The sequence below is a fragment of the Scyliorhinus canicula genome, chromosome 13 (assembly GCF_902713615.1).
Source record: "Scyliorhinus canicula chromosome 13, sScyCan1.1, whole genome shotgun sequence".
Taxonomy (NCBI): Eukaryota; Metazoa; Chordata; class Chondrichthyes; order Carcharhiniformes; family Scyliorhinidae; genus Scyliorhinus; species Scyliorhinus canicula.
This window is the reverse complement of record NC_052158.1, coordinates 131,420,605-131,447,463: the sequence shown is the minus strand read 5'-3', so window position 1 is coordinate 131,447,463 and position 26,859 is coordinate 131,420,605. Positions and strand designations below refer to the sequence as shown.

The following is a 26,859-nucleotide window of genomic DNA, read 5'->3' as shown; positions in this document are numbered from 1 at the left end:
AGAAAAGTAGGAAGGTAATTTGTGGTGTTGTGTTTGGTCCTTTGTGCCTTACGAAGGAATCCACCAAAGACTTTGACTGGTCCAAACCAGAATCTTTTATTGAGTCTCGTGTGGTAGCAATCTGTTAGAGCATGTTATCATGGAGTCTGCTTATTACTCTCTGGAGTCCGCACCTAGCACCGACCACTCACTTGTATATCTTAGAACATAGAACATTACAGCGCAGTACAGGCCCTTCGGCCCTCGATGTTGCGCCGACCTGTGAGACCCCTCTATAGCCCATCTACACTATTCCCTTATCATCCATATGCCTATCCAATGACAATTTGAATGCGTTTAGTGTTAGCGAGTCCACTACTGTTGCAGGCAGGGCATTCCACACACTTACTACTCTGAGTAAAGAACCTACCTCTGACATCTGTCCTATATCTATCTCCCTCAATTTAAAGCTTTGTCCCCTCGTGCTAGACATCACCATCCGAGGAAAAAGGCTCTCACTGTCCACCCTATCTAATCCTCTGATCATCTTGTATGCCTCAATTAAGTCACCTCTTAACCACCTTCTCTCTAACGAAAACAGCCTCAAGTCCCTCAGCCTTTCCTCGTAAGATCTTCCCTCCATACCAGGCAACATCCTGGTAAATCTCCTCTGTACCCTTTCCAATGCTTCCACATCCTTCCTATAATGCGGCGACCAGAACTGCACGCAATACTCCAAATGCGGCCGCACCAGAGTTTTGTACAACTTATTACCTTCTCAATCTTCTCAAGGTGGCCGGATGTGTCTCCCCTCATATGGGAGTCCCTGGTCACAAGACCTTGGTCTAGAGAGCGCATGGTGTGCCTGCACCGCCACCTGCTGGTTGGAGGTTGCACACCATCCATCTATGATATAGGCTATAGGCATATCACCACAGTGAGGAGGTTACAGAGTGTGCAAAGGGATGTAGATAGGTTAAGTGAATGGGAAGAAGTTTGACAGATGGAGTATAATGCGAGAAATGTGAGGTTATTCAATTTGTTGGGAAGAATAAGGAAGAATGTTATTTAAATTGGGAGAGAGAGCCACAAGTTGTGGTGTCTGGCTCGCAAAAGAATCACAAGTTCGTATGCAGGCATAGAAAGTAATTAGGAAGGCAAATTAAATGTTGGTCTTTATTGCAAGAGGTTGGGGTATAAACATAGGGAAGTCCTGCTACAGTTGTTCAGGATATTGGTGAGGCCACACCTGATGTACTGTGTACAGCTTTAGTCTCCATAAGAGGGATATACTTGCATTGGAAGCTGTTCAGAGAAGGTTCATTAGGCGTATTCCTGGGATGAATAGGCTGTCAGATGGAGGAAGGTTGAATGGGTTAGGCCTATCCTCATTGGAATTTAGAAAAATTAAAAGTGATCTTATTGAAACATAGAAGATTCTGAGGGGTCTTGACAGGGTAGGAGCCAAATGTGTGTTTCACTTTTTCAGAAAATCTAGAACTAGTCATTAGGTCTCCCACTAAATGAGGAGGAATTTATTTTCTGACGATCAAACTTCTCCCCAGGGAGCAATGGAAGCTGAATCATTGAATGTATTCAAGGTTGAGTTAGGATTTTGATTTACGATGGAAATGCTCTGAGTGCTCTGGGGAAGGGTCAGGCAGAAAAGTGGAGTTAAAGTCAGAATGAGATCACTGATGATCATCTTGAATGCTGGAACAGCCTCAAGGGGGCTAAATGGCCGCCGCCTCCTATTTCTTATGACTGTCTACCTTTTAACCTGACTCATCCTTTTATCAGATGTGCCCGTGAGTAATCATCAGTTAGATGTCAGCTTCTCTAGATAATTACACTGCATAGCTGACACCAGCAATTGTTGAGAATTACTATTTCACTATGGCATACTGTACTTGTGGCTTCATGTGCTTTCATGACCATTGACTGAGCATCTTCAGGATACAGCTGTCAGACATTAATTGTGAGCTGCAAGTTTGAATGCCTGGAGTTTGACCCAAATGTTTGGGAGTGGAGAAGTTTCTTGAAGGCTTCATGTGTGGGAAGGCCACGTAAAGGCATATAATGACTGGTCGAGGAATGTCAGTCAACTCTTTGGACTAAATAGCCTTTTTCTCATTCTATGATAGTCAAACAATTTGAAATCTACAGAGTGCCTCTCAAAGCTGTGGTTCATGGTTTTCCATTCCATTCTCAGTTACAGACTTTTCCTGTGCCAACACAAGACATCTAATTTTCTCAACTCGCATGTAACAATGCTGGTGATACATATTTGCCCCAGGGAAAGTTAATTAATTTGAATATTACATTATCTTCAGCTGAGCAAATTGCTTTGAGGAGCGGGTGTTGAGGAAAGGAAATGACTTATGAATCTTGCCCAGCATGCCATCAAGATCCATATGCGAACAACACTGAGTAACATGCCAGGGAAAAATAAATATTAACTTGCACAGTTGGTTAAATTGTTGTTGTTTAATTAGAAATGGCATTTTGGTGTGTACGGCAGTTAAGACAGCTGTCTGCTCACAAGACACAGTGCAGCAACTCAGGGCCATCTGTTAAACATAGTTCTTGATCCTCAAAGCACTTACTTCAGGTTCAGTTATAGACTAACCCAAAAATATTATTAGGCCACCATACAGTTGTACAAAACAAATGTCTATAAGGGGACATTTCCTTCAAATTTCCAGAACTGTGTGCATGTATCACTGTACTTGACATCCGATCATATTCATTTTGTTCAATTAATACAACTGCCCACAAGTGTTACAACACAGTGGCTGAAATGGTCATAAACATGGTTTGCAATGACAGTAAACATGCATGAAATACTCTGAACCTGTTGTTAAAGCATATGTTTAAAATTGAAATGTAAAATTAGAATGTTGTGGCTGGGAGTTGCTGAGTGTTCAACCAAAGGATTATACTCCCTCTGTTCATGGTGTTCTGTGTAATTTCTCTGTAATTGCCTGCCAGCCACGGCATTAACAGTCCTGTCATAATTGCATTACATTTGTCCACATTGCCTTGTACCAACTGCTGAGGAGTCTCGTCCAGGTTTGGGGTGCTGTGGTTAGGACTTGCTCAGTGTTTAGCCACTGCACCCCAAGTGCAGCACTTGTCTCCCCAACGACTTCCCCTCGGACTGATCTGTTCCCTGTAAGAACACTATTCACGATTCCCTATGCTGCTCTTGCTCATGTATTTGCTTTGTTTGACCCCTTGTTCCACACTGTACCAATCACTGCTTTGTCTATGTACTATTTGTCAATGTTCCCTGCTGATTATTCTTGTGTCCACTATGTACGTACTGCGTATGTTCCTCGGCCGCAGAAAAATACTTTTCACTGTACCTCGGTACATGTGACATAAATCAAATCAAAGTCAATTGTATTTATTGTCAGTCAGACAGAGTGAGCTCCACCCATAACAACACAATCTCTGATAGCACCGCAGTGCAAATATTTTACTAATACAGTACATGTTTTGCAGGCAGAGAATCTTCTGAGAACCATGCCTTTGATTTATAACTCACCTTTGATTAACTTTCTTCTGACCGTATCAGTCCCGTCACGTAACATTAAGCTTCTGTTCATACATGGAGTAGCTACTTGATAGGTATGCTGTTAAAGATGTTGTTTAAATCCTGTTGAAAGTGTCATCTGAAAACAAATTGCTGTTGCCCCCACTATATGTGTTGGTTTCAAGTTGGGTTAGGCAAGTGGAGGACTTGGAGTGGCCCAACCTGGTTTAGCACAATAAAGTTCTTGTTGATCAGAGATATTTTAATAAGATTCAGTAGAGAACTCTGGCATATTTACACTGCGTTTTGGGTTGATTGCACGCCAGCTTTCTGCCTGGTTCTTGATATTCACTCAGTCATTCATCTCCACATGGTTAATCATTGCTATTGACAGAATGTACAGTTTTTCTCTGATTAAGTTGCAGTTAATTACAGGGAAATTGTATTTAATGTATATACTAAAAATAGGTATCATAGATATATCATAGAATGTACAGTGCAGACGGAGGCCATTGGGCCCATCGAGTCTGCACCGGCTCAAAGAGCACCCTAAGCCCACACCTCCACCCTATCCCCCTAACCCCAGCTAACCTTTTTTGGACACAAAGGGCAATTTATCATGGCCAATCCACCTAACCTGCACATCTTTGGGCTGTGGGAGGAAACCGGAGCACCCGAAGGAAACCCACGCAGACACAGGGAGAACGTGCAGACTCCGCACAGACAGTGACCCAAGTCAGGAATCGAACCTGGAACCCCAGAGCTGTGAAGCAACTGTGCTACAGTGCTGCCCTAGTGTTATGATGTGCAGTTGTTTTAAACACTTGGGGTACAGCTATGGTGTGGTGGTTCTTTAACTTCAACTTTATACCAGGGAGCAAAATTGTCTGAAGACTTGCTCGGATGCTGGGGACTTCCGAAGGAGGCAAAGATGGATCATGCACTCGGCACTTTAGCTGAACACTGTTGCAAATGTTTCAGCCTTATCTCTTGCACTAATATGCTGGGCTCCCCATCAATGAGGTTTAGGATATTGTTGCAGTCTCTCCCTCCATTGAGTTGTTTAATTGTCCACCACCATTTTTGGCCTGGATGTGGCAGGACTGCAGAACTTTCATCTGATTCATTTATTGTGGGATCACTTGGCTCTGTCTATCAGTTGCTCCCTATGTTATTTGGAACACGAGCAGTCCTGTGCTGTAGCTTCACCCAGGTTGGAACTTTTTTTTTTAGGTATGTCTGATTTTGTTCCTGGCATGCTGACCTGTAATCTTGGAACCAGGGTTGATCCACTGGCTTGGTGGTAATGGTAGAGTGGGGGACATGCCAGGCCATGAGATTACTGACTGCAGTTGAGTACAATTCTGCTGCTGCCAGTGGCCCACAATGCCTTATGGATGCCTAGTCTTGAGTTGCTGGATATTATTGAAGTCGCATTTTAGTGGCACACAATACGATTGGAGGACATCCTCCATGTGAAGATGGGACTTCTCCACGAGGACTGTGCGATGGCCAATCCTGCCAATACTGTCATGGACAGATGCATCTGCGGCAGGCATGTTGGTGAGGATGAGGTCAAGTATGTTTTTCCCTTTTGTCCGTTCCTTCACCATCTGCTGCAGACCCAGTCTAGCTGTTACGTCCTTTAGAACTCAACCCGCTCTAGTCTGGGGTGCTACCAAGCCACTCTTGGTCGCACCCTTGATGGACATTTTAGGCCTCCACCAAAGTACATGCTGCACCCTTGCCACCCTTCTTGCTTCCTCCAAATGGTGTTCACCCCAAGTGGGTTCCATTGTGGCCTTGGCTGACTGACTGTGGAGTTTGCACATTTTCCAAATGTCTGCCTGGGTTTCCTCAGGGTAATCCAATTTCCTCCGACAGTCCAAAGATGCACTGGTTAGATGGATTGGCCATGCTAATTTGCCCCTTAATGTCCAGGGATTTTCAGATTAGGTGGGGTTACAGGGATAGGGCAGGAAAGTGGGGTACTCTTTCAAACTCACACCAGTGCAGACTCGATGGGCTGAATGGCCCCTTTCTGCACTGATTCTATGTTTTCATTGTCACCACTTGATACCCAATTGTTATCCATTTCTCTATCGCAGAAAGTTCTTGGATATTCTTTGATACACGGAACATCATAAATGCAAGTTATTTCTGATCAAAGATTGCTTACATATTTCTACAAAAAAGAAATATACAAAAAAAAGGAAAGAGATATTGCTTTTTTATTCTTTCATAGGATATGGGCACCACTGGCAATGCCAGCATTTGATATCCTCATGAATTGCCCTAGAGAAGATGGTGATCGTGGCAGAACCCAAGCGAGCAGGTCATTGCTGTGTAAGTGCCACCTGGGTCCACTGCCGATGACACCTTCCGTCCTTTTACCCATGAGAGAGTGCAGACTGATGAGGCAGCAACAGGTTAGATTGGATGTGTCCTATTATTTTGGGCAACTTACTACATTCCTGGCTAGATGCTAGTATTGTAGCTGTACTGGAACAGCTTTGCAAGAGGTACAGATAGTTCTGGAGCACAAGTCATCAGTACTACTGCCTGGCTGTTGTCAGTGCCAATAGCTTTTGCTTTATGTACTGTTCTTTTAAATAAGAGTATCATTTGATTTTCTGTGAAATAGTCTGTTTTATTAACACATGGGAGGCCTGAGCTTAGGTCCCTTTCACAGGCAGAGAATGTCCAGGTGTGTGTTGCTCCATGGAAAATAAAAGACTAATGTCCTGGCATCGACCAGAGTCAATTTAGACCCTCAAGATCCTGGATAACACAATATTGGAGGTGGTGAGATTATTCTTTCTTGTGGCAGGAAAGGAGAAAGTAACATTAATACTTTACTATTATTTAACTGTTGCACAGTATTTCCAGTTTCACAAAGTATGAAATGAATAAACAATTACAAAATGATGCTCTAAAAGTGGCATTTTTGCTAATTGTCATTCAATAATCCACTAACAAATTCATTGTTGCCAGCTGCTGTAAAGACAGTAAATCATGGCCGCAAGTGAAACATGTCATCCTCCTCTTCTGGCACATGACGTACATTATTTAGTTCTTCAACTCAGTCCGCAGCAGTTGCTTTAACACCATTAGAAAGGAGCCACCAATGAAATGTCTCCACTTTTAGCCCAGAGCAACTTCTGTTTAAAGTTTTTGCATTCGCTCCAAGGAGCGCTTCCTTTTTAATTTTAGACCTTTTAAACTGTCGGTCCACCAGAAGCAGATTTACATCACACTAAATAATGGGACATGGAGACAGTGGTGTAGTGGTATTGTCTAGTAATCCAGAGACCAAGGGCAATGCTCTACGGACCTAGCTTTGATGGTGGAATTTGAATTCTATAAATCATCTGGAATTAAAAGTCTAATGATGACCATGAAACCATTGCCAATTGTCGGAAAACCCATCTGGTTCACTCGTGCCATTTAGAGAAGGAAACCTGGGTTCTTACCTGGTCTGGCCTACATGTGACTCCAGACACACAGCAGTGTGGTTGACTCTTAAATGCCGTCAGAAATAGTCTAGAACACCACTCTTTTTTTTTTATCCGACTGCTACAAAGTCTACAAAAAGGAATAAAACCGGACATTTAGTTTCGTTTAAGCATGTTTTGTTTTGTTTAAGCTTTGAAATCTTGTGGCTTCGTTCTTCCAACTGTAACTGAGATTTCATATTCTCCTAAAACACAGTTCCTGTTCTCGACTGCGATCATAACATAAAGTAATGATGATGTCAGCTTATATGGCTGATCTGGGAGGGAGGTGGGGGCGGGTCCGACGGTGATAAAGGGATGGGGTGGGTCTGGCCTGCGGAACAGAGCCTGGGGTTAAGATGATGGCGGATAGGAGGGGCGCGGGTTGAGCGGCCCCCTGATCAGAATAGCGGCGCGGAACGTGAGGGGTTAGGGGTACCGGTGAAGAGATCAAGATTTTTACACATTTGAAGAGCTTAAAGGCCGACGTGATGCTGCAGGAGACCCATCTGAGGGTGAAGAATCAGGTGCAGCTTAGGAAGGGCTATGTGAGTCAGGTGTTCCACCTGGGGTTCGATAGCAGGGTTTGGGGGAGGGGGGTTGCGGCATTGGTGGGTATGAGAATGAGGTTTTAGATGGAGCAGGTGATGGCAGATCGGGGTGGAGGAGGTACGTGGTCTTGATGGGGTGGGGGGGGGGGCGGGCTAGAGGGGAGGTTGGTGGCACTGACAGGCATATTTGGCCCCAACTGGGATGTTGCCGGGTTTGTGAAGAGGGTGCTGGGTGCCACCCCCATCTGGATACCCATGAGTTGATAGTAGGGGAGGGGTTGGGGCATGGTACAGGAACCGAAGGTGGATAGGTCTCGGCCGCACTCGCTGCCTCAGTCGGGGAGGGCAAAGCCATTGACTGGGCTCATGAGGGAGATGGGAGGAGTGGACTTGTGGAGGTTCTTGCATCCGAAGGAACTGGAGTATTCGTTTTTCTCCCCAGTACACAAGGTGTACTAGAGGATTGACTTTTTCATGGTGGGGAAGGCATAATTGGCTGGGGTCAGGAGGTCGGAGTATTCAGCAACTGTGATTTTGGATGGATGTGGTTTTTGAGAAGGAGATAGCCCGAAGCGGGGTGGAGGATGGGCGTGGGGTTGTTTGCATTCCGGACCTTTTGTGATGAGATTGGGAAGGTGATTGAGGAATACGTGGAGTTCAATTGCACGGGAGAGGTCAGTGGTTTGGGATGCTCTGCAGACAGTAGTGAGGAGGGAGGTGATATCGTTCAAGGCTAAGGTGGACAAGGAGGAGAGAGAGGACCACCAAAAACTGATAGACTTTAGAGGTGGTCGAGAGGTATTTGGGGATTCTGAGCCGCGTCACCTGCCAAGAGGAAGGAGTTGCAGACGAGGTTCGAATGGTGCGCTGGTTGAGAAGGGCGAAGGGGGCTGTCCGTGAATATGGGGAAAAGGCAGGACATATGCCAGCCAGTCAGCTCTGGAGGGAGGCAGCGGTGAGGGAGATGGTTCTGGATAGGACGGGGCAGCTGGTGGTGGCCCCGAAGCAGATTAGTAAAGTATTTGAGAAGTTTTATAGGGTCCTGTATAAGTTGCAGCCACTGGTGGGAGGAGCAGGGTATGAGGGAGTTCCTGGATGGTTGGAGTATCCGAGGCTGGGAGAGGAGGGTAGAGCAGGGTTGATGGGGCCAGTGGGGGAGCAGGAGGCAATTGGGAGGATGCAGGCAGAGTAGGCGGTGGGGCCGGATGGGATACCAGTTGAATTTTATAAGAAATTTAAGGACAGGTTGGCGCCGTTGATGGAGGCAATGTTTGAGGGTGCAATAGGTAGGGATATTTTGCCACAAACAATGAGGCAAGCTTCTATCTCATTGCTGCCAAAGAAGGACAAGGAACCAGTGGAGTGTGGACCGTATAGGCCCATATCTCTGCTGAATGTAGACGCCAAGGTAGAGGCAAAGGTGTTGGTGTCAAGTTTGGGAGGGTGTCTCCCGAAGGTGATTGGGGAGGATCACATTTGTGAAGGGAAGGCAGTTCTCTAACTTGAGAAGGACGTTGAATGTGGTCCTGCCTCCAGTGGAGGGAAAGGAGACGGAGGTAATTTTAGGCCGGGTCAGCAGGAGCCGATCAATGGGAATCATGGGTTCAAGCCAGGGCGGATGGATGCAAGGTTTTGGAGATGGGGCGTGAGGGGGATTAGGGAAGTGAAGGATTTGTTCCTTGGGGGGGCGATTCGCGAGCCTAGAGGAGTTGGAAGTGAAGTATGGGTTGGCGCAGAGGGAAGGGTTTAAGTACATGCAGGTTCAGGACTTTGCAAGAAAGGTATTCCCAACCTTCTCAATAGCGCTGGCCCCCTCGTTGCTGGATGCAGTGCTGTCAACGGGGACGGTTGGAGAGGTGGGTCATTTGGACGATCTACAGGAGATCCTGGAGGAGGATAGTGTCCATGGAGGGGATTAAAGCACTGGGATAGGCGGGGGAGTGGTACTGGAAGAGGGACTGTGGTGTGAGGTGCTTCAGAGGGTAAATGCCTCGACTTTGTATGCGAGGTTGGGACTGATGCAGTTGAAGGTGGTGTACAGGGCACACCTCACAAAATCAAGGGTGAACCAGCTGTTCGAGGGGGTGGAGGATGTCTGTGAGCGATGTAGGAGGTCCCTGTAAACCACGCTCATATGTTTTGCCTGCCCGAAGCTGGAAAGGTTTTGGAGGTCGGTGTTCAGCACAATCTCGGGGGTCTTGCATGTGGATGTGATGCCCAATCCCCATTCGGGACTGGGCTCCAAATTCGGGGTGTCCGACCGGCCCGAGTTGCCAGGCGGGAGCAGGGGCAGATGTCTTAGACTTCATCTCACCGATTGCTCGTTGGTGGGTCTTGTTGTGGTGGAGGTCGGCTTCTCCACCTTGTGCCTTGACGTAGCTGGGGAACCTGGAGATTTTGACCCTGGAGAAGATGAAGTTCAAGCTGAGGGGACTGAGGGAGAAGTTCTACAATTGTTGGGGTTTGTTCTTCATGCACTTTCGGGAGTTGGTTACCGTTGAGGGAGGGGAGGGTTGGTGGGGTTTTTGGTGTTTGGTTGTGATTGGTTTTTGTACTACTGGGGTTGGGTTTTTTTTTTTGCATGGTGAAAATCTGTCGAATAAAAATACTTTTTTTCAATTATATGGCTGATTAGGAACAACAGAATGCATTGTTAACCTTGGTTGTGCCAAAGAATGCACAACTTGGAGCTAAAAGGAATATAAGAAATAGGAGCGGAGCGGTGCCATTTGGCACCTTAAGCTTGTTCCGCCATTCAATACAATCATGTTGTGTTTCGAGTTCTATATTCCATCTCTCCCAAATCACCTTAGATATTTGTTACACAAGGGAATCAATCTCTGCTGTAAAAATATTCATTGAACCCACTTCCACTGTCTTAAGCAGAGAGTTCCAAAGACGCACAGCCTTCTGAGAGAAAAAAAATCCTCCTAATATAACCTGCTGTCTGGTTGGTTTTGGAATGTGCTGCTGTAAAACTATCTCAAAAGCATTCTGTGCACACCTCATCCAGCCTACTACCGCCAATCTGATTTTTCCAGTTTATTTGTAGATTAAAGTCATTCATGATTATTAGCATCCCTTTATTGAAAACACACAATATTTCTTCTTGTATACTTTGTCCTACGTTGTGGTTACGTTAGGGGACCTGTAGGCTACTCCCACTATTGGCTTATTTCCCTGACTTTTCCATCATCTCGACCCAAACCGCACCTTCTCAGGATATCCAAGAGCCTGGAACAGTTGCCGGATAAGAGTTCAGCAGGGTATTGGCAATAGCTAAAACAACAAGTGAACAAGGGAAAGCTGCAGTGATTTGAGAAGAGGGGATGAGGAGACATCAGCAGAGCAGTGGGCACCCTCTAGTTCAGAGTAGCAGTTATTAATCGTATCTAAATGGTCATGGATATACAGTACCTACAACATCAAACTAAAACATCAAATCTGAGCTATTTATAAAATATTTGTGGTGAAACAGTGCAGGTAGAGGAATGAAGACATGGTTTACAGCATATGAAGCACATACATACTAAGCCCTTGTGCACATGATGAAGTATTGGGATCACAAGTCTAATTAGCGCACACCTGTTGCAACCTCCATTACAAACCCGATACTACAAAGAAATAACCTTAGAATGTTTTCCTATCTGCCAATAAACCAAATCCAAATTTCATTTCACATCACAATGATTCACAAGGGCATTATCATTGATTGTTGTCAACCCCACGACCAATATGGAGACACTATATTGAAAAAGACTGTAGCCTGCAGCTGAAGCAATTGTACATTTGAGCTGGGATGAATAACAGCTTCAGTTTTGCGATCTGACTTTCTTGATGCCGTCAGTTTAAAGTGTTGCTGCCTTACAAGTTGTCGAATGAAAATTCATGATGTACGCACCAAATGTATTCTAACTGTGTAATGCTAATTTAGTGAACTTCAATTTTGTATTTATATAGAAAGTGTGTGAGTTGCATTAAAAGATTAGAATGCCATGAAAGCGGTTTATGTAAAGAGATTTGATCAACTGAGGCTATGTCGAAAGGAGGATAGGAAATGTGTGTCTCGTGATTCCTGTGATACCTGATTACAAGATTAATTGAGTGACATTTTGCTCATCAGTGCAGCTTGTAATTTAATCTTGATTGGATTTATTTATACTTGCTGATGTTGGAAATGTAGTTAGTTCTATCCGATGCCCTTTTAAGTAGTGATGGCATTTTAATACTTGATGTGAGCAAATCTCGGCTGCAAAATCGCTACTCCTCTCTGGTTAAAGTTAAAACCCAACCCGGGGCCTGATCTGGTCTGCAGATCCTTCATTTTCAGCACTTTCCCTTGTTCACAAAAATAATGAAATCAATAGCAATTAGTTAGCATGAAGTCTTTCAAACTGAACTTGATAAACTTACAGACCAAGAAAGGCTGTTTCTTTTATTAGTCTCAGTAATGATGTGGAGATGTTGGCGTTGGGCTGGGGTGAGCACAGTAAGAAATCTTGCAACACCAGGTTAAAGTGCCAACAGGTTTGTTTCGAATCACTAGCTTTTGGAGCACAGCTCCTTCCTCAGGTGAGTCATCAGGTCAGTAATTAAGCAATTCTCTGGTGGAGTGAACTGCACAGGTGTCAGTACTTATGCTACAATTTCTAACCTACATTGTGAGCTGCATTTCAAAACCTTGTCAAAATTGCTGAGGACAACAAAATAGCAAGTGCAGGACAGATGGATGATCCAAAATACTTAGAATGATGTAAGTTGCTTGCATAATGAGCATTCAAATGGGTAATTAAATTTTACATTAATAAATACAACCTCTTTCAAGATGTTGCAATATTCACACCATATGTACAGAATAAATGGTCTGTGCAAGAGGATGTAAGACATTAAAAAGAGCTTCGGAATGACGGTTGATTAATTGCATTCAGTATCTGCCTTGGTAAATATAGGACTTGAGAAGATTGCTGGGGTATATATCATCAGAAGGGGTTTCAGAGATTGTACAATGAGCAGAAAGACTGGCAAACATTTCAGGCTGTGGACTATAACAAAATATGGACCCTCCTAAGAGGTACCTACAATATTAAATGGTATAACAACATAAATGCAAAACTACAGTTAAAATTGAGCCAGTAAGCATGCAAATTTGAAACCGTACTGTAATGAATTCCTTTAATTTAGATTTTTCACCTTTTTAGCTTAATGCTTATGTTACAGGACAAATTATCGGAGGTCTGGACAAATGGTCCAAGATGGGAATTCAAATTGCCTCCACAGTGGTTGGTGAATTTTAATTCATTTTTATAAACAAATCTGAAGTAAAAAAAATAATAATACTGGTAATAGTGAGCATGAAGCTACTGGATTGCCATAAAAAGCCATCTGGTTCCATTAAGGAAGGAAATTCGCTAACCTTACCCAGTCTGATCTTTGAGAGAGTCCAAACCCACAGTAACATGGCTGACTCTTAGTTGCGCTCTGAAATGTGCTCATCTGAAATGTGCTCGATGCACTCCGTTGTATCGCACTACAATTAAAATGCCTACAAGAATAAAACCAATCGATCGCCGAGGTACTGGACGCAACAAAGGCACACTCAACCCAGTCGACCTTGCCAAGTCCTGCTCACTAACATCAAGAGATTTGTGCCAAAATTAGGGGAGCTCTCCCATGGGCTAGTCAAGAAACTGCTTGACAAAGTAATACCCAGTCAGACCTTTCAATCCATGCCCCACATCTTTACCATCATCCCCAAGGTGTCTTTTCCCATCATAGGTGGCAGCATTATGGAATGTCATCATGAGAGAGTGGTCCTGGGAAATGAAATGAAATGAAAATCGCTTATTGTCACAAGTAGGCTTCAAATGAAGTTACTGTGAAACGCCCCTAGTCGCCACATTCCGGCGCCTGTTCGGGGAGGCTGTTACGGGAATCAAGCCATGCTGCTGGCCTGCCTTGGCCTGCTTTCAAAGCCAGCGATTTAGCCCTGTGCTAAATAGCCCCTATACTCAACATTGAAGCCAGACCCCATGAAGTCTCATGGCATCAGGCCAAATGTGGGCAAGGAAACCTCCTGTCCTCCCTCAACTGAGATATCAGTACTCCACATGGAACATCACTTGGGAGAAGCACTGAGGTAACAAGGGCACAGAATGCACTTTGGTTTGTGGCATTAGTGGCTCAGTGACACTGCAATTGGTTGAGCTGCCAGAGTCCTGAAGGACATAAACTGCAAGACTGCCCATGACAGGTGGTGAGAGAACCAACAGGAGGGGGAAAACACCACTGAAATGCATCCTTAACCTGTTGCAGATGCAGGGCAGTATCTGTGCCTGCTGCACAGTCCTTATGGAGACCAAGTCCCACCTGCACACTGAAGCAATCCTCCATCATGTTGTGCAGCACTATCACTGCTAAATGGGATAGATTCAGAACAGATCTAGCAACCCATAACCAGGCTTTCATGAGGTACTGAGGGCCATTACTCGTAGCAGTATTGCACTCGACCACAGTTTGTAACCTCATGGTCCAGTACATCAGTAATCCAAGCTAAGAGATCACCAGCCCCAATTCGATGAGGAGTGTAGGAGAACATGCCAGGAGTTGTCCCAGGAAGCCTTTAACTAAGGATCCAACCTGGTGAAGCTACAACATAGGACCATATGCCTATGAAAATTTGGAAGCAGCACGTTCTGGAAAGAGCTAAACACTCACACAATCAACAGGTCAGATAAAAGCTCTGCGTTTGTGCCACACGAGTCCTGAATGGCAGTGGACAATTGAACAATTAGCAGATGGCGAAAGTGCCTTGAACGTCCCCATCCTCAATATTTTTTTTATTGTTTTTATTAAAGCTTTTTTCAACCAGAATTTTTACATAACAAAGAAAATAAACAAAAAATATTTAACAAAACAAAGTGGCTGCTATCATTATACAAAACTAAAATGCACATTATATCGACAGTCCCCCCCCCCCCCCCCCCCCACCCCCTGTTGCTGCTGCTGACACTTTACTGCTCCCATCCTCAATAATGACAGGCTGAGATGAGTGCGGGGTCAGGTGTAATGCCTGGATCTGGTACATTTCTCTTGCGGGGACTATGAATTGGATTCAATTTGAATTGGTTTTTGGAGCAGGCAAGAAGCTGGACTAGGGGTTTGCACCTGTCCACACTCTGAGCTCTGGCTTTGTAACTCTGATAAAGTAATAAAAAATTTTTTTTAATAATGACAGAGCTCAGCATGTGAGTGTATAGACTAGGCTGAAACAATTCTAACCATCCAGGCAAGGAGTGATGCATCTTGGCCTCCTGAGGGGCCCAGCATCACAGATGTTAGTTTCCAGCCAATTTGATTAATTGCATGTGTTATCAAGAAAGAGCTGAGCCATGTTGCAATTGGCTATGAACCCTGACAACATCTTGGCTGTAATGTTGAAGGCTTGTGTTCGAGAGCGAGTTGCACCTCTAGCCAATCTATACTAATAGCAACAACATTGGCATGTGTTCGGCAAAATAAAATATTGCCTGGGTTTGCCCTGTCCAGTAAAAGTCGGACAAATCCAATCTAGCCTATTGATTTACTCTTACTCTCATCAGCAAAGTGATGGACAGTATCATCGACAGTGGTCTGGTGGATTGTACCTGTGCATTTTAAAAGAATCTCGAGGACAAGGCGAAGATGCACTATTGCACATACTTAATTATTTGGTTTAAAAAATAGTGGCCGATGATTAGCATGAATTTCTAAAGGTTGAAGCCTTGCTTGACCAAATTAATTGAGCTCTTCAAATATGGAATTAGGAGCAGATGTAGGCAAGATTTTTCTGCCATCTACAAGGTTCAAGCCAGGAATATGATGGAATGGGGCAGCATGGTGGCGTACGCAGTGGTTGGCACTGCTGCCTTACGAGGGCCTGGTTTTGATCCTGGCCCCAGGTCGCTGTCCATGTGAAGTTTGCACATACTCCCTATGTCTGCATTGGCCTCACCCCCCCCCCCCCCCCCCCCCCCCCCATTGGCCATGCTAAATTGCTCCAGAATTGAGTACTCAAATTTAGTTTTTAAAAAGGAATATAAAGAAATACCCACAACCTAACTTGACCGGTGCAACCACAGAAATACCGGAATTCAACACCATCTAGGGTGGTGGAGTTTGCATGACCGGTGTTCCGACCACTGGACTCAAAAGCTATCATCTCCATCACCCGAACACTATGGATGTGTAGTATGCACGATCTGCAGGATATACTGTAGTGTTCCACCAAAATTAATTGGAGAGCATTTCCCTCCTTCGTCGCAATCATCAGTGACGGGACATTGTTGTGGGAACGATATGGCATCCTTAATGATACACACTATACTGATTTGGATTTGTTCGTCACTACATCATCCTCTGATCTACGCATCTATTAATATTGTGTGACAAACTCACCACCATGACTGAGGTGGTTCGAGAAGAATGGCCACCACTTCCTCCAGGATAATGGCTAATCGGGTTGAGCAGTAAATAAGGCCTGTATCCAGTGTCAGCCACATCTCGAGAGTAAATTATTAAAACTTGTACTAAATCTTTGCATGCATGAACTGTGGCCAGTTATTTTAATAACACCAGTCAACTTGGATGGCATGGAGTGCACAAGGTGGTTCTCAACAGTTTCAAGTTTTCAAATGAAATGGATGGAAATCAAATTATTTTCATGGGGAATAGAATCACCTCAAGTTTCTGTACTAATCACTTCATTCTGACTTGAACATGATCACACTTCTCGGTCAAAATCATACAGTACAGAAGAGGTCCTGCGGCCCATCAAATCTGCACCAACAAAAAACTACTCTACATCTGCATTTAGCCGACTTCCCAGCACTTGGCCATAGCCTTGAATGTTATGGCGTTTCAAGTGCTCATCCAAGTACTTTTTAAAGATCGAGATTTCATGAGAATGACTCCCACGATGGGGAAAAAGAGGGGCAGACTATGACTAACCGGCTAAAATGCTTGCAGTTGGGAAAGACCCACTTGTTGTGTCAATAGTTGCAAGACTTCACTTTCTTCCTTTAACAATTCCTGGTGAAAACATCACAAAGAGAACACAAAATATCTCGTGTATATTCAAATCATTCCTGTCTCTTTCAAGTGAAGATCAATGTGTTTTCGTGCAACGCAAGCTACCTTTAGCTTTACATTTGAGTTGGGGCGGAAGATGGCGCAGTGGTTAGCACTGCTGCCTCGTGGCGTTGATGACCCGGGTTCGATCCCGGCCCCGGGTCACTGTCTGTGTGGAGTTTACACATTCTCTCTGTGTCTGCGTGGGTCTCACCTCCACAAACCCAAAGATGCGCAGAGTGGATTGGCCGCGCTAAATTACCCCTTAATTGGAAAAAAACTAATTGGTGCTCTAAATTTAAAAAAAAAATTTTAATTTTTAAGCTTTACATTTGAGTTATGATTATCTAAATTGTCTGCAAATTAATTAGCAGCTTAGCATATTAATATTGCATTTCCTGGACATTTATTCCAGATGATTGGATGCTAACCGATCACCCTGCTGTAAACAGGAACAATGCGTGTCTGTAGAGTCCGGAGTCTGGTTGCATCTGTTACGATGTTTTAGCTGACAGTCTGTGACCTCGATTGTTGCATAGACAATCGCTGCTTATCAGAAAGCTGGTTGTGACTGTGTGTGCAGTGATCAGTTGAATACCAGTGGGAGAAAGGGTGAAATTTCAGAAGCGAAGCTGAAAATGATGATCCATTAAAGGTGCTTTTGAGGTAGTTTCTAGTGCGGGTGAATAATGAATTTTGTTCAACAGAAAGCTAGTGATGTTGGCTGTGTGAGATTTCTTTTGACGGAATTAGTGCGAGTCTCGTACGGTAAACCCTTCATCCAGAATGGTTGTACTTGAGATTTGCAAACTGTTGCGGATTGCAGCATTTACCCTACCAAAATGTGCTTCATGGTGTTTGTGTTGATGCTTTTTTGAGACCCTTCAAAAGAATACTATTAAATAAGACCCGTGGTTTCAAAATCCTAACACAAGTGGCAGGCTCTCAGGCACTATAATAAGTAAAATACTGAGTGACATTGGCAAGTAGTTAAAATATTCTCCGTACCTAATTCTTTTCAGAAGAGCTGTCATATTATTTAACTTAATGAGTGTAGTATTGTTTTCATATTCTGTATTCATCTGTCGTCACTGTGGATGACGGTTAAACTGTAGCATAAAATTCTAGATCAACTTCAGCAATATCGACAGCTGGTGTGTTCTGTTTCATCCTCTTGCCTTGAAATGCTGAGGTTTTTTCGGTTAGTAATGCAGAGTTGCAAAGTGTGATTGTTTGCAGTACATGCAATGCCAACCTTCTAATTACAGAACAGTAAAATAATTCAGTGCAGCAGCTTGTTTCTTTCCCTTCTATCCTGTTAACATTTTAATATTAGTGTCTACAACTGCTAAGTGTTCAGAATTTTCCTTTGATTGTTTTCCCTGGTTCAGTCATTCAACAACAGCTGTTCGCCCTGCATGAAACACCTGGGTGTTAAAAGCTATGACAAATGTATTAATGGTTAAGTAGAAGTGAGTTACAGACAGTAATTTGAGAAGCTCACGTGAGCCATGCTAAAGTGAATTATAACCAAATTTGGAGTCCCAGGATTTTCCATCTTTGGGGGAAATCCTCTCGTTATTTGCATAGTATCGCCGTTTGCACGTGACTTTATTTTGTTCTGTTATTTTGTCAATAATGGCAGATATTTCCGATGGCACCAATCAATGTGATGCACATCTTTAATGCATCATGACTTTCATACAAAACCATTAATCAGTTTCATTCTTCGAGAGAAAATCCCAAATTTACTATCCAAGCAGTTTTGTTTCCAATGTACTTTGCAATGTCTTCATGGAAATTAGTGCCTGGATTCAGCCAATATCTATCTAGACTGATGTATTGTTAATGATGTGTATAATGGGGGCAGCTTGGTGGTGCAGTGCGTTAGCCCTGTTGCCTCACGGCACCGAGGTTCCAGGTTCAATCCCAGCTCTGGATCGCTGTCCATGTGGAGTTTGCACATTCTCCCCATGTCTGTGTGTGTTTCTCCCCCACAACCCAAAGATGTGCAAGGTAGGTGGATTGGCCATGCTAAATTGCCCCTTACTTAAAAAAAAAAAAAAAAAATTTTTAAATGATGTGTATAATGATGGAGCAGAAATCAATCAGTTTCCAGAGATGGTTTTAACTTTACTCTCACTGTAATTGATACTGTTGTCATTGTATCCGAACTTCTGTACCTGATGCAGAGCCAATACCTAGCTGCTTGCATAAAAGTGAAAGATACCTTGATTGGTTTAACAAATTAACTTTAACAAAGGTCAAGGTCTTTTGTCAAGCAGTGACAAAACCAAAAAGCAAACAGTTGCTTTTACTGGAGAGGAGCTATGATGTGTTTATTCATTGTTTTTGCTTAGCTAGGAGGTGTGTAAGAGAAATGCATATTCATTTAAGAAATCTTTACTTCTCCAGAATACAGCAGATTTGAAGCCAAAATCCACGATCTTCGTGAGCAGATGATGAACAGCAGCATTAGCTCAGGATCAGGGTCGCTGCGCACCAGCCAGAAGCGTTCCCTTTATGTCAGGTAAAAGAAAAAGGCAAACTTGCCCTCTACTTTTGAAAAGAGGGCCCAGTACGTGTTGTGCTCTTTAAACGACAAATTGTTGGAGCTGCACTGCAGTTTCCAAATGTCTTTAATCCTCACGCAGCTCAAAACCTTAACACTATGCTGTTTTCATTGCCAGAGCTTTGAATATTTCATGTTATGTATGTGAGTATCAGGTGGTTGACATCAAAGGAGGAAATGTTCTCTCCGTGATGGATTTGCGTACATAAATATGCAAGTTCTCTTTGTAGTTGACCAACCTCTTTTATGTTGCCATGTTGATTATCAAAGTTGCATCTTAAATTATTTTCTATTCTGTTGAGTGAACAATCTTTCATTGTATGTTCTGTAAGTATTTTCCAGAAATGGCTTCATCACAATTAATTATCTACTTTTTGAGTAGACCATCTCACAACCTGAATTGGAGTTTAATTGTTTTTTTGAAAGTCCACTGGATCATGTTCTGATTCGGTAATAAGTAGAAATGTGTGAAAAATAATGCAGCTGCTGTGACGTCTTATGAAATGTATGTCACTCTGATATCTGTTCGAGTTGCACTTTTGTGTGCTGGTCCTATGGGCATTTCTCTAACTTATTGCCTCAATACCTGCTAACATGCTAGGATTTCTTCCAACACCGCCTTTCATTTAAAAATAAAATTAATTGGCTATTTTTGAATATGATACTGCTGATCTCCAGCCCCTTGATTAGTGCCTTAATTTGCTCATTACGGAGAATCTGTTTCATTCATAATGCTGGGCACTTGTGAATGCTGTTCGCAGAAAACAAAGATTGTCAACAGAACCATTACTTGCATCAATCTAGCAGTGTGCCACAGGCTTGTTGTACAACACCAATCAGTTATTTTAAAAAGCTATACTTGTATGAAATTTTACATACAAGATTTTTTAAATACAAGGTGGGTGTAGTCACACCAAAAACATTTAAAATTATCTAAAGACTTGCTGCACTGAGGACCCGGGTTCGAATCACGGCTCTGGGTCACTGTCCGTGAGGAGTTTGCACATTCTTCCCGTGTCTGCGTGGGTTTCACCCCCACAACCCAAAAGATGTGCAGGATAGGTGGATTGGCCACGCTAAATTACCCCTTAATTAAAAAAGAAAATAAAAATTATCTAAAGACTGTTTCAGTTTGAGCAGAAAGGAAATATAAATTGACAAATACTGAAATTAAGGAAAGCAGACTTTGCATGAGGCATATATATAGGCTAGAACCTAACAGAGTTCCCTACTCTTCTTTATCCTAAGATCTTTTACATTCATCCAGAAGGCCGGCAAGCTAGCAGAAATTCTGAACCGAAGTAGAGAAAGTGTGCTTTGCCCAGATTCGCTTTCGAATATACAAATTAGGAGCTGCAGTAAGGCACTTGGTCCTCGAGCCTGCTCCACCATTCAACAAGGTCATGGCTGACCTGATTTGTAACCTCAATCCCACATTCCCACTTATCCCCAATTAACCTTTACCTCCTTGCTTATCAAGAATCCATCTACCTCTGCCTTAAAAATATTTAGACTCTCTTTGTCAAAAGGGGAGGAAGAAATTTCCAAGACTCAACACCTTCCAAAATAGAATTTCTCGACACCTGTCTCAATGGGTGACCCCTTTTTAAAAAATATTTTTAATCAAAGTAGAGCATGCATAAACATGAACACATGATCATTCAAAAACCATAACACAATCCCCACAATTTGCTATTTTCTCCCCTTAACCCCCTCCCACCCCCAAAACCCACTGGCAACAAGCAAGTTCTCAAACCGGGACAAGAACAACTTGTGCATATATGTGCATAGATTATTGAAGCTGGCAGGACAGCTGGAGAGAGCAGGAAATAAAACTTGTAGTATTCTGGTCTTTATTAATAGGGACATAGAGTACAAGAGCAAGGAGATTATGCTGAACTTGCACAAGACAACACTTGGACCTCAGCTGGGATATTCTATACAGTTGTGGGTGCCACACGACAGGAAAGATGTGAAGATATTGGAGAGTGCAGAAGAGATTTATAAGAATGATTCCAGGGATGACAAATTTCAATTAAAGAGGATAGATTTGGGAGGTTGGGTTTATTCCCCTGGGCGTGAAGACGGTTAAGAATAGATGTTTAAAATCGTGAGGCAGCTCGACGGAGTAGACAGGGAGAAACTGGTCCCGCTCGTAAAAGGATCAAGAATGAGAGGGTACAGATTTAAAGTAATTTGCAAAAGATGTTCAACGTCAACCCTCAAAGACTGTTCTGCACTAACTTTAAGCATTAAATAAATTGTTGTAACGCCACTTCCAGTTCACTTATTCTAAGGTACTGCCACAAAATGACCTGTACAACTCTAAAATGACCTGTTTCTGCCTGGCTACTCTCAATCACGTTCACTTGGGAACCATTAATTGTTTAAACAATGTAAGATGTTTATCCCAGCTGTTCTGAGTGATCTCTCAGGAAAACACCTGGCAAACATTCAACAGGTATCCGTATATTAAAGATCCTTTGCATGATCAGAAACAAACCACGAACACCGTTTCTTTGGCTTCCAGATAGATGCCGTTTGTTGTAGCTATAAGAAAAAAATGTTAGCAGCAGCTGACTTTTAACGTGTCTGTTTACCAACGAGAAACAATCCAAATAATTACCATACTTAGTTTTTGTGACACCAAGCATCCATGTTGGGGCCCTTTCCTTGTGTACCTGGTCCACCTCAACAGTGTTACATGGTCACAGGTGAACTTAGAAATTGTGCAAATGGTATTACACTAATCTGGTTGATAGTGTCAAGTCAGTCTTAGGTGGGATAACCTCCCCCTGTCCCTGAGGGTTGACATTGAACATCTTTTGCAAATCAATTTAAATCTGTACCCTCTCATTCTTGATCCTTTTACGAGCGGGACCAGTTTCTCCCTGTCTACTCCGTCGAGCTGCCTCACGATTTTAAACATCTATTCTTAACCTTCTTCTCGCCAAGGAGAATAATCCCAACCTCCCAAATCTATCCTCTTTAATTGAAATTTGTCATCCCTGGAATCATTCTTGTAAATCTCTTCTGCACTCTCCAATATCTTCACATCTTTCCTGGGCAGGGTTCAGACTATTACGATTAATGTACTGAGACTTTTATTTCTTTTTCAATGTCTCCTCATTCTTCTCCCCGAGTCTTTTCCTGATAAAAGCAACCATTTAATGTCCTCCCTTATTTGGGCGGGTGAGATACCCAAGGATACTTGGGGCTTTGCTCCAAAGACAGTCAGGGGTCTTAGCTCTACCCAATTTATTGTTTTACTATTGAACAGCCAATATTCAGAAGATATTGTTGTGGTTCAGTGATCCTGGTTCCATACGGGGACAAATGGAAGCGAGTTTCTAGTCTTGTTGCAATAATTACTGCATTGTTGCCTTTCTCCCTAATTTCCCCTGAATCCAGTGGTGGTGTGCACCCTGAGAATTTGGAAGCAATTCAGGCTGCATTTTATGCTCTGTTCCCTGTCTTCGCTAGCCCCCATCTGAAACAAACACGTTTTTCTGTCAGCCGGTTTGGACTCAATATTTAAGTTTTGGGAGGGGAAGGTTTTGGAGACCTGTTTATGGAGGGAAAGTTTGCCAGTTTTAAAGAGTTGGTGGAGAAATTCCAACTGCCTGCTACTTTCAGGTACTTTCACATTTGCGATTTTCGCACAGGGGGGCTCCTTTCCCTTGGAACCACCCTCTTCCCTGTTGAAGAGGATTTTGTCTTTGGTTACATCTGATGGGGGACTATTTCAGGCATATTTCAGATGGCTAGGGAAATTGCAAATGCACTAGTGATAATTTACCAAAATTCACTAGACTCTGGGGTAGTCCCGGCAGATTGGAAAAGAGCACTGTTTAAAAAAGGAGGTAGGCAGAGAGCGGGTAATTATAGGCCAGTGAGCTTAAGTTCGGTAGCAGGGAAGATGCTGGAATCTATCATCAAGGAAGAAATAGCGAGGCATCTGGATAGAAATTGTCCCATTGGGCAGACGCAGCATGGGTTCATAAAGGGCAGGTCGTGCCTAACTAATTTAGTGGAATGTTTTGAGGACATTACGATTGCGGTAGATAACGGGGAGCCAATGGATGTGGTATATCTGGATTTCCAGAAAGCCTTTGACAAGGTGCCACACAAAAGGTTGCTGCATAAGATAAAGATGCATGGCATTAAGGGTAAAGTAGTAGCATGGATAGAGGATTGGTTAATTAATAGAAAGCAAAGAGTGGGAATTAATGGGTGTTTCTCTGGTTGGCAATCAGTAACTAGTGGTGTCCCTCAGGGATCAGTGTTGGGTCCACGATTGTTCACAATTTACATAGATGATTTGGAATTGGGGACCAAGGGCAATGTGTCCAAGTTTGCAGACGACACTAAGATGAGTGGTAAAGCAAAAAGGATACTGGAAGTCTGCAGAGGGATTTGGATAGGTTAAGTGAATGAGCTAGGGTCTAGCAGATGGAATACAATGTTGACAAATGTGAGGTTATCCATTTGGTCAGAATAACAGCAAACGGGATTATTATTTAAATGATAAAATATTAAAACATGCTGCTGTGCAGAGAGACCTGGGTGTGCTAGTGCATGAGTCGCAAAAAGTTGGTTTACAGGTACAACAGGTGATTAAGAAGGCAAATGGAATGTTGTCCTTCATTGCTAGAGAGATGGAGTTTAAGACTAGGGAGGTTATGCTGCAATTGTATAAGGTGTAGTGAGGCCACACCTGGAGTATTGTGTTCAGTTTTGGTCTCCTTACTTGAGAAAGGGTGTACTGGCACTGGAAGGTGTGCAGAGGAGATTCACTAGGTTAATCCCAGAGCTGAAGGGGTTGGATTACGAGGAGAGGTCGAGTAGACTGGGACTGTATCGTTGGAATTTAGAAGGATGAGGGGGGAATCTTGTAGAAACATATAAAATTATGAAGGGAATAGATAGGATAGATGCAGGCAGGTTGTTTCCACTGGCGGATGAAAGCAGAACTAGGGGGCATAGCCTCAAAATAAGGGGAAGTAGATTTAGGACTGAGTTAGGAGGAACATCTTCACCCAAAGGGTTGTGAATCTATGGAATTCCTTGCCCAGTGAAGCAGTAGTGGCTCCTTCAATAAATGTTTTTAAGATAAAGATAGATAGTTTTTTGAAGAATAAAGGGATTAAGGGTTATGTTGTTCAGGCCGGAAAGTGGAGCTGAGTCCACAAAAGATCAGCCATGATCTCATTGAATGGCGGAGCAGGCTTGAGGGGCCAGATGGCCTACTCCTGCTCCTAGTTCTTATGTTCTTATATATGGCCGTATCCTCTCAGCTGAGTCAGCTCCATTGAGTGAGGTGAGGGTGAATTGGGTCCCATTCTGGATGGTGAGGTGCGGAGTGAGGCCCTTCGCAGGGTCAATCACATGTCTTCATGTGCTCAGCAGCTTCAATTGAAGGTGGTGCACAGGGTGCATTTGATTAAAGCAAGGAAGAGTGGATATTTCTCTGGGGGTGGACAAGTGTGAGTGCTGCACTCGGAGGGCCGCTTAGCACACTACCATGTTCTGGCCTTGTCCCAAGTTGGTAAGCTTCAGGGCAGCGTGCTGGTGCAGCGGGTTAGCACTGTGGCCTCACGGCGCTGAGGTCCCAGGTTCGATCCTGGCTCTGGGTCATTGTCCGTGTGGAGTTTGCACATTCTCCCTGTGTTTGCGTGGGTTTCACCCTCACAATTCAAAAATGTGCAGGCTAGGTGGATTGGTCGCGCTAAATTGCCCCTTAATTGGAAAAAATGATTGGGTACTCTAAATTTAAAAAAAAAAAAGTTGGTAAGCTTCTGGGCCTATTTCTTCAGGTGAGGAAGGAGCAGTGCCCCGTAAGCTCGTGGTTGAAACAAACCTGTTGGACTTTAACCTGGTGTTGTAAGACTTGTTACTGTGCTCACCCCAGTCCAACACCGGCATCTCCACATCAAAGTGAAGGGTGGCAGCATTTTGAGATGCAGGAAATACTGAGTTAAAATCGATGATGTTGCAATCATCTATTTCAGTCTATTAAATTAGTGCCTGAACATCACATGAACTAAGGTAAATGAGTTCTCCCTAACTGCGGTAAAGTCACTTTTATTTTAAAATTAAGTATCCAGAGAAAAAAAGTTTTATAATGTTGGCACCCAAGATAAAATGAGCTAATTTGTGATAACAAATTGGCTTTGAAATCTGGAGGGTGGGAAGGAACAGTGTAATTGATGGGCTTATCCGCACAACCCCCAAATTGTCTGGAGTTGAATTAGAAAGAAAAGCTTTATGTATCCTTGAACAATGGGAGAGAACATTAACATTAACCTCCTTGGATCAGCAAGCTATAGTTTATCATTGTTTTTAAATTTCCTCATTTATTTTGAGGGTAAATTAACTGAGTTGTAAAACCTGAAATTGGCAGGTTAACGATCATTTTCAGATAAGTTTGCTGAAGCATGCAGGGTTAATGACTATAATCTTTATTAATGTTAAATTAGCTCCCTTGGTACCATTATACATTTTCTAAATAAATTTAGAGTACCCAATTATTTTCTTCCAATTAAGGGACAATTTAGTGTGGCCAATTGGGTTGTGAGGGGAGACCCACGCAGACATGGGGAGAATGTGCAAACTCCACACAGACAATGATCCAGGGCCGGGATCGAACCCGGGTCCTCAGTGCCGCAGGCAGCAATGCTGACCACTGCGCCACAGTGCCGCCCTACATTTTAACTGAAGGTGAAATTTAACTAAAATGAGAATCTTATATCCTCGTAAAAGGTAAAAAGTAAAGTGAAAATTCAGAATGTGAAAATAAAACTTTAAAAATGCAGGAGATAGAATAGAAGATAACAGAGTATGGTTGCAAAGAGAAGGGAATAAAATCAGCCGATATGTCAATCGGAGGGACATTTGAGTTAAATATTACCAGTTTGTCGGTCTGCTTATTCTTGACCTCACGCCATGTCAACATTTTTTTGCAAATTTATCAAATGGCCCGTTTACCTTTAACTTCCGTTGCAATGAAGTAGTGGTATTGTCAGTGGACTTGAAAGCCCGAAACCCAGGAAAATGCTCTGTGGTCCTGGGTTCAAATCTCACCATGGCAGATATTGGAATTTGGAATCAATAAAAACCTGGGATTAAAAGTCTCATGTTTTCTTTTAATTTAGAGTACCCAATTATTTTTTCCAATTAAGGCGCAATTTAGGCTGGCCAATCCACCCAACCAGCACATCTTTGGGTTGCAGGCGTGAAAATGTGCAAACTCTACAAAGACTGTTACCCGAGGCCGAGATTGAACCCGGGTCCTCAGTGCCGTGAGGCAGCAGTGCTAACCACTGTGCCACGCCGCCCTAAAAGTCTAATGATGACCAAGAAACCATTGTCAATTGTCGTAAAAACCTATCTGGTTCACTGAGGTCATTTAGGGAAGGATATCTGTCATCCTTACTTGGCCTGGCTTACACGCGACTCCAGATTCACAGCACTGTGGTTGACTCTTAAATGCCCTCAGGGATGGGCAATAAATGCTGGCCCAGCCAGTGACACCCACATCCAATGAACAAATAAAAAAAGAAGTTACACACATCGATAATAAACTGTTTCTCTCTGCAGATGCTGACTGACGTTTGTATT

The 26,859-nt window shown here is 43.2% G+C and overlaps 1 protein-coding gene across 41 annotated transcripts in view; it reads left to right on the top strand.

Annotated features, from left to right (window-relative positions):
- LOC119976166 (disks large homolog 1) overlaps nucleotides 1-26,859 on the top strand; it is a 426,844-nt gene that overhangs the window by 354,589 nt on the left and 45,396 nt on the right. For 39 of the 41 annotated variants that reach the window (XM_038816405.1, XM_038816435.1, XM_038816400.1 and 36 more), the window contains one exon: nucleotides 19,083-19,197. In XM_038816405.1, the coding sequence (XP_038672333.1) occupies nucleotides 19,083-19,197 (115 nt within the window). Of the gene's footprint in view, nucleotides 1-5,927; nucleotides 5,947-17,299; nucleotides 17,323-19,082; nucleotides 19,198-26,859 lie in introns of those variants that run through there. The other 2 variants (XM_038816433.1, XM_038816432.1) reach the window with 2 other exon arrangements.